This window comes from Thunnus albacares, chromosome 12 (genome assembly GCF_914725855.1).
Source record: "Thunnus albacares chromosome 12, fThuAlb1.1, whole genome shotgun sequence".
Lineage (NCBI taxonomy): Eukaryota > Metazoa > Chordata > Actinopteri > Scombriformes > Scombridae > Thunnus > Thunnus albacares.
The window spans coordinates 8,676,212-8,693,865 of NC_058117.1; the positions used below are offsets into that span (position 1 = coordinate 8,676,212).

The following is a 17,654-nucleotide window of genomic DNA, read 5'->3' on the forward strand; positions in this document are numbered from 1 at the left end:
CCATTCCATGAAACTAATACAGTGTGACAGTGAACCAGCATGTAACATAGGACCATGAACCTGAAGCAGCTAAACTGAATCAGACTTTATTAATTGTATTATTTACACCTGTGTTTTTCCTAGACATATAATGGTCATATTATTGAAACGACAGTAACTTTCTATCTAGGGTGTCCCTCTCTATTTTTACCTGTCTGAGTGGTTTATATACTTCACAACAAACATGCATGTCCATCTGAGGTTTAATGTTAGCACCATCAGTGACTCAGGTTGTGCAACAAAGAACTGCAGTGTTTCACAATAACGAGTGACAGCAGCTCTCACCTGTTGGCTCCTTCCCGCTTTGCAGCCTCACACACTGGCTAGCATGATGTTGGACGGCTCTGACAAATGGCCACCTTACAAATGAGCATCTCTCTGGATTACATCTTACATCTTAACGTCAAAGCCAGTACTTCCAAACGGAAATGACGAGTTAAAGCCTGTTTTACGTGTGTTGTGAGTTACAGTCGTCTTCTCAGTGAGTCAGTGAGCCTACCTGTCAATCTCAGCCGCTGTCACTTGCTGCTGTCACCTCCTGTTCCGGTGAGTTTGGCACCCCAACAGACCGGCTACAAGTTCACAAGTGCTGACATCTTTAACCCGTTAAAGAGCCGCGGTCATGGTGTGAATGGGGCTGAAAATTGATAAAGTTTGCACCGGTCGGTGGCCCGTGTTGAATGGTTCACTTGCAAGCAAGCCTTGTCCGAATACACAGTCGGGGTTTGAGTGTTGAGGCTGCTGGCGTCACATCTATGCTGTCTTTGTACAAGACAAAGATCGTCTGTGTAGCTGAAGATGGATCACTCCAGTGCAGAAAAGTAAACTAGCCTAGTTAGTTAGTTAGTTAGTTAGTTAGTTAGTTAGTTAGTTAGTTAGTTAGTTAGTTAGTTGGTTAGTCAGGTAGTTAGTTTGCTTGCTTGTTTACTTAAAGGACAGGTTCAGAATTGGTTCAAATGCACTTTCAATATAAGTGATGGGGTCCAAAATCCACAGCGTGTCCACACAGTGATTTTGTGCAAAAATGCATTTAAAAGTTGATGTTAAGCTTATATGGGGCTTCAGCAGTCTGAGTTAGTCATATCAAGTGGATAAGTATAGTAACAAAAAGGGGGACTTTGCACTAAAAAGACTGTAATGCTGAAAAATATCTACTTGATTTGACTAATTTACAAGTTTATCTGAAGCTTCATATTAGCTTCAGATAAATTTGTAAATACATTTTTGCACAGAAGGAGGACTGTGGATTTTGGCCAACATCACTTACACTGTAAGTGCATTATTCTTAGCCTGCAAGCAAAACAGCAGTTTAAAGTTAAACTAAATGCAGCTTCGTGGCACATACTGGTTGTCATAGTTCTATTTGCCAGACTACAATTTCCCCTTTTTCTTATGTGTTTTACATATTATTCCTGTATTTGTCAAAGTTTCCTGTCAGTGGGTGTGTTAAGCTGTGTTGCGACAGGTTGAATAAGACCAGTGGTTGAATCTTTTCTAATCAGTGCATGTTTGGATAAACTCTGAGGCAATGACACAATAACCACTGAATGATTGAATGAGTATTGAATGAGTGGGGTGGATGTTTACATAACTCATTGTCTTATTTTACTCTATTTTCTCACTGACTTTTCTTCTTTTCTGGTTTGCGTTTCCACTCAAGGCTGTGTGATGATTTTTGCTGCAGCAGGATTCAGCAGCGAAGTGAGAGCTCTTTGTTTCTCTCACGTCTCTGGTACATATCCAGGCTGTCAGCCCACTCTTAAAGGAACATGCCACAATTTTGCAATATCACTGCACTTGATGACTGCAGCATCTACATAGTGAACTTGGTTTTTAAAAAGTATTTAAATTTATAATCTATGAATATGATTCTAAAGGGCAGAGACAGTATGAAGAGTGCAATGAGATCCCCAGCAAATTAATAAATTATGAATACGTTTTTTTTTTTCTGCTGTTTCCCCCACAAGCAATCAAAACATGAGCCCCATGAGACTATTATTCACCTCATATTTAAATTCAAAATTTCACTTCATAAGTAATCATTCATTTGTGAAAGAATACAGATGACAATTGCAAACCATTATCTTTAGTATTTAAATATATTTAGTTTACTTTGTCTCCATCATCTGGTCAAAGATTGTCATAACTATATTTCATATCCTGTATTGTGCAGTCACCTCCGTCTCAAGAGGGTCTTCACAGACTGTCCTGCAATCACTGAATAATATTTAAATTATTGACATGAATTATTTACATGTCTATCAGCTTGTATAAACCAAAGACTTTTACAACAGTAAGTATACAAAGTAGAAGACATATTTTTAGAATCATGTGCCAAAATAGAACATGAATTTCAGTGTGTACAGGGCCATTGTTCAGGACATGCTACCAGACTTTTGAAGCTTTATTTATAACCTACAGTCATGCAATTCTGAAGGAAGTTTTAAAAGTGGACACTGCAGATAAAGCAAGTGATAAAGCAGTTTTATCCAAATGATCATTCAAAGACTCAACAGTTGTGAGGTGATTGTTTATTGCAGCAACAAACACGTAAAGCAAAGGAAACTTGTATACAGTTTGAAGGGGGAAAGAAATATACATCCATATTTTCAACAATAATTTTGGAACACATTTATCCATGTTGACAGAATTTGAAAGCCCTCCCAAATAAAGACCAATTGTGTCTGCATTCTCATAGAAGAGTTTCTTTTTTAGCGGTTGCTCAGTAATTTGCAAATTTCATAAATGCAACTTCCAGCACATGTCTCATGACAACCCAGCAGATCAGCATAATCACTCAGACTATGAATGATTAACAGATCAGGTTTTTCTACTGAGGGATATCATTAGCGACAGTGAGACCAGATTTACTAAAAAAAAAAAGAAAAAAAAAGAGAGAGGGGGTTACCTCGTCATCTACTGTCACATACATTTGTTCTTTCAGGTTTCACTATTTTCATTATCCTTCTTTCATTCTCATCTAAAATGTGTCGTAGCATGACAGGCTTTTACACCAGTAACTTGATTCTACCAGACAACAGGAAAAAGAAAGAAATACAGAAGTGTCAAAACTAAACAAAAACAAGCCAAATATACATCCTCAAAAGCCTCAATGTACTGTATGAAGAAACTCGGCTCTATAATGCAGTGATGAAACAAAAGGCACATTTAAATCTCTTTAAAAACAATGAATGAACACATCAAAATAGAAGATAGAATGTACTTTCACACTGGATCATTAAAAACAAAAACCCACATTGCAGATTGCTGATCTTTTATGGAACACACCACTGTTATCACAGTGGTCCCAAACACATTTCTATCATGTTCTCTTGGAAGCAAAAAAGACCTTCCATAGCAGTTCAATATGCAGCCCAAAGAAAAGATTTGATTTAAAAATGAGAAAAAACTACAGAAATCCAGAAGAGAAGACAGACACGCAGATCCTTCAACTTAATAAACAGATGGAAATGTTTTTTTATAAGAGCTAAAGTTGAAAATCACTCTTTCAAGATCTGTGATTCTGTCTGAGAGGAAACCACAGACGTACATTGTGAATCATAGAAGAGATCTCAAGATGATGCGCAAGATGATGCATTGTGTAGCAATGTATTGTATATTTACACATTATGGGAAACACTGTCCCCGATAATAAAAACATCCACCCCTACAGTGAAATATGGAGGGCACTGCCTCCGATATGGATATACACTGGTAGGCAAAAACTACCTTCTTCTTTTTCACATTATGGAAGACACTGCTCCCGATAATGTTGTCAGGATGAGAAGTGTGCATGTACCAAGGGACCGGTACTGACCAACAGCCTGAGTTGTTCAGTGAATATTGTCATAGGTTTGATATGCGAGTTGGCCTTGCCTTAAAGACCAATCCAGTGTCAGTTAAGTAGACAAAAATATGACCTCAGTTGTTGAAGCTCTTGTGTGTTCGGTACGGACCGTCGGTCAACATGTTCACTTCTTTAAGCAGATGCTGCTTTTGTCATTTCGACAGTATAACTGTCATAATTATGGAAGGCACTGCTCCCGATAATTATACATTTCTTATGAAAAGGCAATAAAAAAACTATTTATAGTGAACCCTGCCACTGATAAATTACACAATACATAGACGTACGATTTCTGTTTCAGTGCCATGTGGTTGAAGAAACTTCTGTGTGTTAAGGCTGAAGGCTTAATTAAGTATTATCATTAATGTTATACTGATACTGTGCTGAATAAGCATCACTTTCACTACATTCAACCCATTCATGGGGTAACACTTCTTTGCATATACCTACCACATAACATAACAACATATCCAAGATGTGGTATTTAAGTACCACATGTTACAATTCTTAAAGATTTTTTCTTTCCATGTATTGATCTGCTACTGAAACTTCTGTGTGTTAAGGCTGAAGGCTTAATTAAGTAATATCATTAATGTTTGGCTTTTTGGAGAATTTCAGTCAGAAGTGAGATGAGGCAGCTTTTAACTAAAGTGTTGAAATTTATGGAAGAGAGGTGACCTGATGGTGACTTTTATAATTTCCTGAGTCAAGTGCAGCCAATTTGAAAAGCTGTGTAACTGCGACTTTTGTTAATGATAACAGCTTGTTGGTTTTCAAACTGTGGTAATTGGATCAAACCATTAACAATGGTGTGAGGATTTTTAGATTTCATTATCCAGAGACCAGATGTCCCCTGCTAATGAGTTGGCACAGCCCTGAATGGTCCAGGTCGCCAGGGCAAACTGGTTCCGGAGCAGGTCGGCCTCAGCCTCGGGGTTGTCATTCCTGAGGGCTTCAAGGTGGTTGAGCAGCCCCTGGAGTGTGTGCGGGCCAGAGCCAAGCAGGATGTGGCGGAAAGGAGTCTCTCTGGGTGACACATACTCTGACAGAAAGTTCTTTTCCACCTACAGAAACGAGGGGAGGAGCACAGGATAAATACGGGTTTCGTAAAAGTCATTGGAATACTGTTTTGTATTATGCTTAACATTAATGTTTTTATTTTCCTTATTACCTTGAGTCTAAGAAACATAACCTTTGAACTAAAAATGTCCTATTCTCTTGTTGCCTCTCTCCACTGGTACGTCAAGAGGTGCAGGCCATTTTTAATTTTTACAGCCAGAAACACCATTCTGAGTGCTTCTGATGAGCCAATATAAGTAGACTTTTTTTCTAAATACAAGTTTGTCAGTTCAACAATTTCCTTTTTTAAAAGCAAGAGCGTACAGCCCATAAAACTGATCATTCATTTCATCTAAAGGATGTGTGCTCTACACACCGTCATGATGCGGTCATTGATGATGCGGCACATCTCGATGTCCTCCAGGTCGATGTTCTGGATCTCTGCTGCCAGGTTGCGAGAGGCTCGGCTGTAGGAGCCAGAGGCTGAGATCAACCACTGCACAGTCAGAGTCTTGGGCAGCAGATGGGGCTGCAACTGGAAACACAGGAGATTCACAGGGGTGATTTAGGGTTCACCACAAGATTCACGTGCATCTTCTGGATATTAGCAATTAGATAAAAATTAGTGACGAAATAATCAGAGGGCATTAAAAACAGGTAAATCTGATACTTTACAAAGCTTGAATTTCAACAAGGACTTAAAAATCTCTAATTCTCTATCTCTATGCCAACAAGAAAATGCAGACTCTTAGTTAGCATGGGGCAACACCACTAACTGCTGAGCCAACTGTTAGGAAATTCAATACAAATCTCCAGGATCACAACTAGACACCTACCCTCTGAACCTCCTTGACTTTCTTGTTGATCTGAACCACACGAGTACGTATCATCTTGTCATACATTGACAGATCCATCCTCAGCAGATGGTCATGGACCAGCCTCAGTGCCATATGACCTGCAAACCGGGCCGCAATTTCAGCCAACTGAGGAACTTGGTTAGACGTGGCCGAGTTCAACTTCTCCCGGGTATCCAGCAATGTGCCAAAGTACGGGTACTCCTGAGAAGGCAAATCAAGATGTGTTGAGGATTAGAGTTAGGAAAGGATTACTCAGACTTTGATCAAATAACACAATGTACAAGGTTGTCCTGGATTATGAGTTTCTGCTTCAAAAAGATGTATTTTACTGATAGTACAGTGAGCTAACTTACTGAATTCCCAGAGGTGAACCCAAATGAGACAGAGGGAATGCCAGAAAAGGCAAGGAAAGGATACGCAGCATTTTCCAATTTCAGAGGCTTCATTCTGGAAAACAAACACATGTAAAATGCAGATTTAGCTTTAATTTTTCTCAGTGTAGATAGATGTTTGGAAGAGGAATATTAGTCGACAGCTAGCCAACACATTCCAGTTGTGAATGTGATACTAGTGAGAGAAGCGTGGATGTCATGGAGATGTATAAACACCAACTTACACATTCGACTCCCAGTTGCCTTTTCCATATTGAGAACGGAGAGACACATCACTGCTTGGGCTTTTCACCTACAAAGAAGACAGTTGTGTAGACAGTTGTGTTTGTACATTATATCTTGACATTCACAAAAATTCACAAAGAAATTGATGAATGAAATGAATTAATATGTATTCAACTAATAATACTGCAGGCTTTTATTAAATTGACTTCACATTCATTAAAAGTCTACTTTCTGTGGATTTACCTCTGCCAGAGCATTTTCGATCACACTGTACATCAAAGGACTGGCCGCTACTTTAAACCCATTCCGACCTGGAAAAGGAGACTTAAATTCAGTCATTCTGAAAATCACATTTCTCATTATAGACAAAAACTCATAGTAGTCTAAAACAAACCTGATTAATATTACAACTTTCATTTCATTCAGAGATCATTTAGGTAATATGCCAATTTTTATACAGTATATGGAGTTATATTTAATGGATGGAACAGCAGCCCTCCTTTAAGACACTTTGTTAAACTCATGGACAGCACGTCCAGGAAAACAAGAACAGTTGACAGAGGTGATTGTATGGTCCCATATAGATGCTGCAAATTTGTACAATCAGCTTTTTTCTTTCTGAGAGTACCCTACTTGTAGAGATGAAGCACTGTGCTGCATATAGCATTTTTTAGCATCAGACTTAAAATATGGTAAAAATCTACTCAGATGTGTGTTCATAAAGGATGTATTTTTAGTAACTCTAACTTGTTTTCTATACCCATGTCATTATAGGGTTTGTTGTTGATTGTTAGCTATTGAGCTAATCCCAGCACATTTACATTGATGTTGATGAAATGTTAGTGTTGATTAATGTGCACTGTCCCCTATAAATAAATGGTGATATTGTGCATGTAGGGGGGAGAATGATGAGGGAAGATATTTCTAACAATGACAGTAAATACCTGTTACAACACGATCCAGGTTGATGTAGGAAAAGGCTTTCATGCTCAGAGAAGACAGATAACCCTGGATATACAAAAGATAAGATTACGAACACCAATCAGCATCTTTACTGTGTTAAAGCTGATGATCAAAAAAAAAAATGCTGAGCCTGAAGTACAAAAATCATGTCATTCTCACCTCCAACCACTCGGTGGCGCCAACACTCCCATATTCTCCAGCACTCCAGCTAGCAAACACAATGCTCCTCCTTGGCTTGAATCCATCTGTCAAGGCAGTAACAAATGAGCATTAGCAAAAATAGAACAGAAAAAGCTTGACAGATCTTGAAAAGGCATATCCAATGACTTTCTTACATTCATCCATGGCAGATATAAGGTAAGATGTGATATGAAGTGTGCATCAACTCCATCAATATTATATTAAATCTTGCCATATTTCATATTATAAACTAAAGACCAGCAGTCTCCTGTGACTTACCGTTCTTCACCATGTCTGAGATGGAACGAGCCAGCTCAACAAGGACGCTGGTTCCAACAGTTGATGTAGCAAAACCTGGACCCCATGCATCCCTCTGGGCACCAATAACCACATATCGATCTAAGATAGAAACACAATGACACAACATGTCATTCACATTCTTTTAAGTACACTGTGTGGCTGATCATAGTACATTTGTTGAATGAACATATCATTGTACCTGCATCCACAAACCCTTTGATGACCCCAAAGACATTATTTATCTTTTTCTCAGCAAGAACGTTGTTGACCTCCACAGTAATGACATCATTCTCATCTCCCAGTTTGGTGACACCTCCCCATTCTTGTGGCACACTCTGACCCCCCAGATTCCTGTGAGATGCAGACAACAAACATTTACTCTATGTAATCTATGACAGATTCAACTGTAGAAGACAATCACAGAGCGAGGAAAGAGGAATATCTGAAGCTGATAGACAAGGTACTGCATTTATTGTGATCTTTTTTTAGTGAATTGTTTCAGATGGTCTGTAGCGTACACAAGACTTACATCAGAATGCCGTTAGCCATACGTGTGGTGATGGTCTGAGCCAAGATTTTTGGCAGGCCTGAAGACTGGACAGGAGGAAACTGGGTGTGGTTGAAGGAGGGGAAGCCAGGGGTGTAGGGATCCCCTGAACCCATGTGGACCTTTGGGAGACAGAACAGACAGAGAAATCATCATACAGTACATGTAGGTTTTACCTCTTTGACAGTTACATGTTTAATGTTTTTGTTCCAGACTAATCTCAGGATTTTCCCAGCAACATGTAGCCAAACGTTTAGGCTGAACTAAAAAACACACAATTTATACAATGATTTCTACACTCTGTTCTCTTTCTCTACTCCTATTAGAAATCAAATATTCCTGCTGATGATTTGTTTTAAGCCTTAGTCCCATATTGCTACATGACATATAACCACTAATAAAAGAAAATGCTCCATGGCGACACCACTACTGGTCAAAAACTCCACAGAGTACCTTTAATGCGGTCTGATATATTTCATGTCTTCAGTACAATGAACAAACTAAATATGTATGCAAATAGTTGATGGTATGCTCTTAAATATGAACATCCAAAATAAAAATATGTCTCTCCAGTGGAGTTCATCTTCCATCATGAAGCTACAGAACTGTCCACACTCACATGTCCAAAGAGCTGAGTGGTGTCTCCGATAGAGTAATCAGCAAGGTCTGCATAGATCAACACAGCAGAGGCATTCATTTTGGCAGCATTGGCTACCTGTAAACACAATGGAAAATGCTAATGGAAAAATAATGATACAAAAGCATGTACTTTACACTGACTAAGGAAAAAGGGAAGGATAGGGAAAAAAGTTTACAGGGATATTATTTTACTTAGTTCTTACTGAAAAGCACCCACCTTTTCTGCAAAGCTGATCTTACCAGCTCTGACCAGCATCACCCTGCCATTAAGGTTGATGTTCCTGTCCCGCAGCAACCTGAAGTCACTTTCCTGTCCATAGTATGCATACAGGATGGCACCCTGGACCGAAACAAAAAGAAAAAGGTATTTACCCCATTGTTTTTTGTTACTGTTAACAGAATGAATGTATTGCAAATTAAATTGAACGAAATCATTTTACTGCATTTTTCTCTTTCCTGATTATTTTCATATTTGGATTACTGACTTACCGTTACTTTTCCATTGGCACTATAGGACAGGAATCCATCTAGCCGCTCCTCTTGCCCGTTGTTGAAAACAAGTTTGTTGAAGCCGGTAGCTGGGGGGTCCTGCACCTTAATAAAGTGCTCATCAGTCCAGGTGTTCAAGCCATACTCATTGAACCTCTTCTGCACCTTTTTCCCCAGATCTTCATCACCTGGAGAACCAGCCCGGTGGTTGACACTGGAAAATTCACTGGGATAGGAGGAAATAAAACATGAGCGGAAAAGAAAATGGGGGCAAGAAAACAAGGGAAAATGATTCACTTTTTAAAATGCAGTGCCAATGAAGAAGTTAACAAGAACAGTTATTGTGGGAGAGGCTAACATTGTCTCACAGCAGATTCCACAGGCAGTGTGTGGAGTTTACATTTACCTGAAGGCAGTTTCAAACTTGGATACACTCAATTTTTGAGCGAGGAGCTTTTTGACCTCATCCCAGTCCATGAGGGGGGCAGCACCTGTCTCGTGGGCAACAGCTTCTTCAAAAGGGAGCACGGAGGCTGCACAGCTGGGAGCCACTTCCTTATTCCGATGGATGAAGTAGCCAATCATGTACCCTTAAAGTAGCAGTAGTTTCAAATGAAAAATGACAAAGAGGAACAGGGCGAAGAGCCATGGACAGACTAAAGGTATCAAATTACAGCCTAAACCACACAGTCAGCATTTTGAAATTCTATACCATCAACTGACAATGACAGTACTGTAAATTATGTTTACCTTACACCACCCAAGAAACTCCACTCACCCAGTAAAATACATGTTATTGAATCAATGTCACACTCAAGTTTTGTTTTTCAGCTAATTAAAAGCAGATTTGGTGACGATTTCCCACACAAGCCTTAAAGTTTAGTTTTAAGTCAAAGGTTGGAAAAAAAATCAATTTTGGGGCCAGTTTCTCTCATAGAATGGAAAATAGTGACCCTAAGACTGATCCCTGAGGAACTCCACAAGTCATTTTAGATGCAAACTTAATATAAGAGCAGCTGCTCCATTCAACTATCCCCCCCTTACCGATGATGAAAATGAGGAGGGTGGTGGCTGCCATGAAGCAGAAGTTCTTGGCTGTGCGTCCAAATTTTTGAGGAACATAGGGTTTGTAGTTGGAGTTGTGACTGAGGTGATTCCTCACGCCATTTTCCTCGACCTCCTCATTCATGTCAGATGACAGCTTCATCTTCCCCTGCCTGTTATCACCTTCCATTTTCTGGGTCAAGTTGAAATGCCTGTAGGAGTGTGTCTTCCTGTTAGATTATAATGACAGAGCAATGCAGGGATGAGGAGAAAATTTGGTTTCATTATTTAACTAGGAACACATACAAAGCAGATAATATTATGCATTGTTAATGGAATCTATGATTCCAGGGTGTGAGCTAGAATCTATTACCAAGAGTGTTTTGTACAGTGTTTTACAATTGGTAATGTATTTTTGTACAATTATGACATGAAATTCTGTATCATGGATGTGAATATATACAGTGTTTGGTACCCTATACTTTAAACTGGGTTTAGAAATTGTAACTAACTGCTTTATTTATGTTAATGAACCCTTAATTAATGCTTATTTCATCTGTAATAAGTCATTGATAGCTTTGAGGATGCTATATGTTGTTCCTATATCTACCTCCAGCATTAGTTCCTTTTATTTTAGCTAGCTCTGAAATGCATCAGATAGACCCCTCTCAATGGACCATTCAGTCACGTACCATCTGAAAAAAAAGCCTCAGAACAACCAGACGACTCCCCAAAACATAGCAGTTTGCTTATATCTTATTAACAGTTACAGTTAGGCTTCCTTCACTACATAAAAAAAAAACCATACAGCCTTTGTGGAAAACTACAGGCATGACCCTTTATTGTTGGCTGACTAAGAAAATTCAGCAATCTATAGAATATGTACAGTAATTTAAGCAAACCCACTACCCGAGTGTTTTATCTGTGTTTTTTAAACCAAAAAGTTCAGTTTCTGTTTCGTTGCACTTTCAAGATCGCCTACTTTTTCTAGCTCTCATTTTATTTTTCCATTATTAGTTAAAAAGCACATATTTAAACTTTTCCTCCAGTGTGTGTATTGTTCTAAAGTTCTATGTGCCAATAAGAACTCAAAAATATCTCTCCAATACATAATATGCATAAATATAGAATGTCAAACAAGTGTTCAACAAAATACACTTACATTGGTTTCCTTTCAAGAACTAAAGACGGACAGGCAGATGACAGACAACTTGAAAATGAGAATGATGCAAGACCTCTTCTACAAGGAGGATCTGCTGAGACAAAATGGAGAACTGCTTCCAGTTTCCGTTACAGTCTACATATTATTTAAAATAAAAAGTCATTTTAAAATGTGATAAAATTGTACAATGTATTATGCTGGTTAATAGAAAATAAAAAATAAAAAGTTGAATAATATTTATTTTGCAATTTGTGTTAAAAGTCTGCCCCACCTACTTACAATAAACAGGAGGTAGTTCTCCATTAGTGGAACTGACTGTGTGGTACTCATTTTCAGTTTCCAACCCTCTGTTATTTGTCTCAGAAATCATATTCTGCAAGTTGATTTTGTTTTTACAGCTGTTTGAATTCTATATTGATGCATGTCATTTTTTTCATGGATATGTTGAATATCCATCTTGGCACATGATTGTTATGTTGTTTTTCTTGGCATTTACATTGACTGATGTGTACTTTGCTATCAGTTAGCTCGTGGTTAGCTATTAGTTCAATGGATCTATAATAAGTTACAAAGAAAATGTGAATTTTATTTATACATACCTGATTATACTGCAACAATTTTATTTCCACTTAGGCAGATTTACTCTTAATTATTCTGCCTTTCTCAATAGTGCAACAGTGTGCTGGGTTTTGAGGTATTGATGAAATGTTTTACTAATAAAACAGCTGTAGGTTGTCATATTCCTATTTAAGGTGTATTCAGGGATTAAAGCAAAAAAAAAAATAATATTTTGACTGAAATTTTTTTCATGCTGTAGCCAATTCATATTCCCCATCTGCAATTTGTAAACATGTTACAGGTTACATTACTTGACACCTGCTAAACAAAAAACACAATATATAAAATTATGAGATTTCAGCACCACTACATACATAAACATGTGCTCTAATGCAGCCATCAAGTTTAAATACTCTAGACTGATATTTTGAGGGAAGAAGATGCTTTTGAACATCTTTTCTACTGCCAGTTTCCTTTTTTGCAAAGCCTGTCTCAATTTTCAGTGCATACGTTTTTATTTTTCTTATTAATTATTATTATACGGATAAGATTAAGGGAAGACAACACACCTGAAATTGCTATATTTATTCTGACTTATTTCACAAGTTTTCCTTATTTGCATAATTTTGTGATTAAAAATAAAGCTTATAATACAGAAATATATGGTATGTGGTCTCTATTAGTAAGTTTCATTCTGATAGAAGCACAGAATTTATGTTGTCCCAAACTGTGGTGCCTGGCCTTAAAAAGCATCCACCCACACCCACATTTGGGTTATTGTCTTAGGAGTTGGCAAGAACTTGACTAATGCTATCTTGCAAGCTAACAGAATTTAGCTTGCTAGCTATTTACCTTGAGATTGTATGAGACTAAATAAAATCTATTGTAAACTAAATAAATAGTCTTAGCTTTGGTAAAGTTTGTGAAACCAGCCTGTGAAACTGATTAAAGTAAATAAAATGGAATAAATTTAAAAAATATATGATAGGATAATACAAATGATTAAGGCCTGAATATATTTTGTGAATATGCTATTGCTGCTTAGTATGATGGAGTAGCTGTTTCTTATCTCTCCACAGGCACATTGGTGAAGTTCCTATCAACAAAAAGGGAACAAGCTGCCCCTCCAGGTCCTGATACTGATGAATGTGAGTTACTTGCCATGATGAGATATGCCATGTCCTCTAAAAATCATCATGACAATGTGCTCCATTTTATTGTTTCTTATTAGGTCCATCAGCAATAATACCACCATCCATAGCTAAGGTGTTTATTCATTACTTTTGAGTAGTCAGATATATGTATATGTATATATGTATGTGTGTGTATATATATATATATATATACACACATACATACATACACACACACACACACACACATACGAAACACACGCACACACACACACACACACACATATATATATGTGTGTGTGTGTCTATTATTATTATTATGATAATGCATGTATGCAAACTAAAAACTAACTCTTTAAAAGATTCTTATTACTTCCACACAGAAGTGCTGCTTGTGCTATTATTAACATTGCACTGTTCTCTCATCTATGTTTCTGATATCTCTGATTGCACATCAACAAGACATCATTTTCTTACTGCATCAGTCATAACCCTTGATATTATCCCCAAATCATAACATACATTGGCTTATCATAATAATAATAATTATGATAATCATAATTCTTTTTGCTGTTCTTATTTAATCTGAACAATAATGTGTAGCATACTTTTCTTGCAAGCTTATTTCATTATAGCAGAGGTATAGCTTTTAGATGCTTATTATTATTATTATTTAAGCCTGTAAATTGGTGTTATATTGGTGTACCATGGCAGGGATTGCCTAACACCTTGCAGTTAGTTTGTTCTGTAGAACAAAGTCCATGACTTTAACAGCCTTAAAAATGGTCAGAACTTGTTTTTTATTCTCTATCCAAAATTTTCCAGGCTAATTGTCTTGTTATATTAGTATATGATATATTGTATGGTATACTATATAATTCAGATTAGCCATTTTGAGTTAATTTAGAGGAAGACCGAATCCAGGGTTTGCATAATGCATTTTTGTTTGGTGGTTTGCTTAGAGCATTTCACTGCTTAATAGCTTTAACTTTTGTAAATAAGCTCTGAAAAAGGTCCTATTTATTTGTCATTATTAATGTTAGCCTACTTGACTATAAAGGTTCTGCAAAATAGGAGATTGACCATCATCAGTTATGTGTATGCATGTAGCCTATTAATTTATGTTTTAGTCTATTATTAGTAGAGTATTAATGCATATAAAAAATTCCATGTGCACTTTAACAACACATTGTGGCCACCTTACAGACATCCTTTTGTCCCCGAAACTGGGCCACCCCAGTTGAAAATTCCTGCCTCTGCATTGTAACACAATAATGTCCACTGAACCATAAATTATATTTATTTATTTCAGTTTAAAATACAAAATGTGCAATACATTTCATTCACTACTGTATATCTGAACAGGCTGTATATACTATAACCACCTACTACGCAAGTAACGTCATTTCACCATTTGCCATTACAATAACAGTAAGCTACATTATGAGTTAAAAGAACAGATCAAGTAAACACCAAGTTACTTAAATGATAAATAACACTAATAATGACTTAAAATTACTGCGCTCCCGTCTGTCGCTATTCAACAACTGGCCCGACAAAATCCGAAGTATTACATACAGCAAACAGCTGCACAATTTCCAGCTTCATTAGAGGACATTTATTAGATCAGACTATATGTGTTGGACACATCTAACAATCAATTAACATTTAATCAAAATTGCCGCGGCCTTCAACAGTAAAGAACCGTAACGTTATCTTATAAATCAGAATCATGTTTATTGGCCAAGTATGTCTACACATACAAGCAATTTGACTCCGGTTTAGTGACTCTCAGTGTAGTTACACAGAATAACAAGACAACAATCTTCAGAAATATACAAAGAATGATTGAACATTCAGCAACAATAATACGAATCTTACCTTATCTTGTTATTCCGTGATGCGGAACTCCGATGTTTGATCTGTCACTCGCAACTATGAGCTGAAGTTGGGCGATACTCTGTATTTAGATACTTTCTGTACGCTCTGTATCGTGCGCACACACGCTGTACAATCTCATTGGCTCGTGTGTGTGTGTGTGACTATAGATATAGAAACGTTCATCTATGAGTGAGACAATCTGTGAAGAACATATGGTTGGATGCAGTTCTGACCGTTTTTTTTTTTTTTTTTTTACACCATTTAAATCCACAACGATGTGATTAGCTGTGTTGCGACTGGTTGAATAATGTGTCCATCGTTTGGATAAACTCTGAGGTAACACACAATAATCGCTGAATGATTTAATGAGTATTGGGGTGGGGTGGATGTTAACATAATACATTTTTTATTCTATTCTATCGTTTACTTTTCTTCAAATTTCAATTTCTAACACTGGTCTGCATTTGCACACAACGTTGTGATGAAATAATGCATCAGCAGGGAAGTGAGAGCTCTTTGTTTCTCTCACGTCTCTGGTTCATATTCAGGCTGTCAGCCCACTCAAAGGAACGTGTCACTAATAAAAAGTATTTAGATTTATAATCTATGAACAATGTTCTAAAGGACGCAGACAGTATGAAGAGTGCAATGAGATCCTCAGCAAATTAATAAATTATGAATAAGTTTTTTTTCTGCTGTTTCACCCAAAAGCAATCAAAACATGAGCCCCAAAAGGCACAATTACTACACTACTAGTCACCTCATATTTAAATCCAAAACTACACTTCATAAGTGATCATTCATTTCTGAAAGAATACAGATGACAGTTGCAAACTATTATCTCTACTATTTAGATATATTTAGTTTATTTTGTCTCCATCATCTGGTCAAAGATTGTCACAACAACTATATTTCATATCCTGTATTGTGCAGTCACCCCAGTCTCAAGAGGGTCTTCACAGACTGTCCTGCAATCACTGAATAATATTTAAATTATTGACATGAATTATTTACATGTCTATCAGCTTGTATAAACCAAAGACTTTTACAGCAGTAAGTATACAAAGTAGAAGACATATTTTTAGAATCATGTGCCAAAATAGAACATGAATTTCAGTGTGTACAGGGCCATTGTTCAGGACATGCTACCAGACTTTTGAAGCTTTATTTATAACCTACAGTCATGCAATCCTGAAGGAAGTTTTAAAAGTGGACACTGCAGATAAAGCAAGTGATAAAGCAGTTTTATCCAAATGATCATTCAAAGACTCAACAGTTGTGAGGTGATTGTTTATTGTAGCAACAAACACGTAAAGCAAAGGAACTTGTATACAGTTTGAAGGGGGAAAGAAATATACATCCATATTTTCAACAATAATTTTGGAACACATTTATCCATGTTAACAGAATTTGAAAGCCCTCCCAAATAAAGACCAATTGTGTCTGCATTCTCATAGAAGAGTTTCTTTTTTAGCGGTTGCTCAGTAATTTGCCAATTTCAGAAATGCAACTTCCAGCACATGTCTCATTACAGCCCAGCAGATCAGCATAATCACTCAGACTATAAATGGTTAGGTTTATTATAATTTAGGTTTTTCTACTGAGGGATAACATTAGCAACAGTGAGACCAGATTTACTAAAAAAAATGGGGTTACCTAATCATCTACTGTCACATACATTTGTTCTTTCAGGTTTCACTATTTTCATTATCCTTCTTTCATTCTCATCTAAAATGTGTCGTAGCATGACAGGCTTTTACACCAGTAGCTTGATTCTACCAGACAACAGGAAAAAAGAAAGAAATACAGAAGTGTCAAAACTAAACAAAAACAAGCCAAATATACATCCTCAAAAGCCTCAATATACTGAATGAAGAAACTCGGCTCTATAATGCAGTGATGAAACAAAAGGCACATTTAAATCTTTTTAAAAACAATGAATGAACAAATCAAAATAGAAGATAGAATGTACTTTCACACTGGATCATTAAAAACAAAATCCCACATTGCAGATTGCTGATCTTTTATGGAACACACCACTGTTATCACAGTGGTCCCAAACACATTTCTATCATGTTCTCTTGGAAGCAAAAAAGACCTTCCATAGCAGTTCAATATGCAGCCCAAAGAAAAGATTTGATTTAAAAATGAGAAAAAACTACAGAAATCCAGAAGAGAAGACAGACACGCAGATCCTTCAACTTAATAAACAGATGGAAATGTTTTTTCACAAAAGATTAAGTTGAAAATCACTCTTTCAGATCTCAAGATGATGCGCAAGATGATGCATTGTGTAGCAATGTATTGTATATTTACACATTATGGGAAACACTGTCCCC

General features: G+C 37.0%; 1 protein-coding gene and 1 long non-coding RNA gene across 4 annotated transcripts; one reads left to right on the forward strand and one right to left on the reverse strand.

Annotated features, from left to right (window-relative positions):
* Positions 1-2,878: 2,878 nt before the first annotated feature.
* LOC122993876 (transferrin receptor protein 1-like) lies at positions 2,879-15,399 on the reverse strand. 3 transcript variants are annotated; one of them, XM_044368317.1, is made up of 17 exons: positions 15,322-15,399; positions 10,582-10,813; positions 9,944-10,127; positions 9,538-9,763; positions 9,266-9,388; positions 9,029-9,124; positions 8,392-8,531; positions 8,062-8,213; positions 7,842-7,961; positions 7,542-7,627; positions 7,364-7,427; positions 6,663-6,730; positions 6,419-6,486; positions 6,156-6,249; positions 5,782-6,003; positions 5,322-5,480; positions 2,879-4,950 (listed from the first exon to the last, which is right to left on the reverse strand). In XM_044368317.1, the coding sequence occupies exons 2-17, from the start codon at positions 10,769-10,771 to the stop codon at positions 4,708-4,710; spliced, it is 2,235 nt and encodes a 744-aa protein (XP_044224252.1). In that variant the 5' UTR covers positions 10,772-10,813; positions 15,322-15,399; the 3' UTR covers positions 2,879-4,707. The 3 variants fall into 3 exon arrangements, with proteins under 3 accessions (XP_044224252.1, XP_044224254.1, XP_044224251.1); XM_044368319.1 differs by having other exon boundaries at positions 10,582-10,811; positions 15,316-15,395; XM_044368316.1 differs by lacking the exon at positions 15,322-15,399 and adding an exon at positions 11,744-11,835 and having other exon boundaries at positions 10,582-10,811.
* On the forward strand, positions 7,678-9,868 carry LOC122993877. Its single transcript, XR_006406447.1, has 3 exons — positions 7,678-7,739; positions 8,261-8,322; positions 9,715-9,868. It is a non-coding gene; the product is annotated as an uncharacterized LOC122993877 (long non-coding RNA).
* Positions 15,400-17,654: the final 2,255 nt, after the last annotated feature.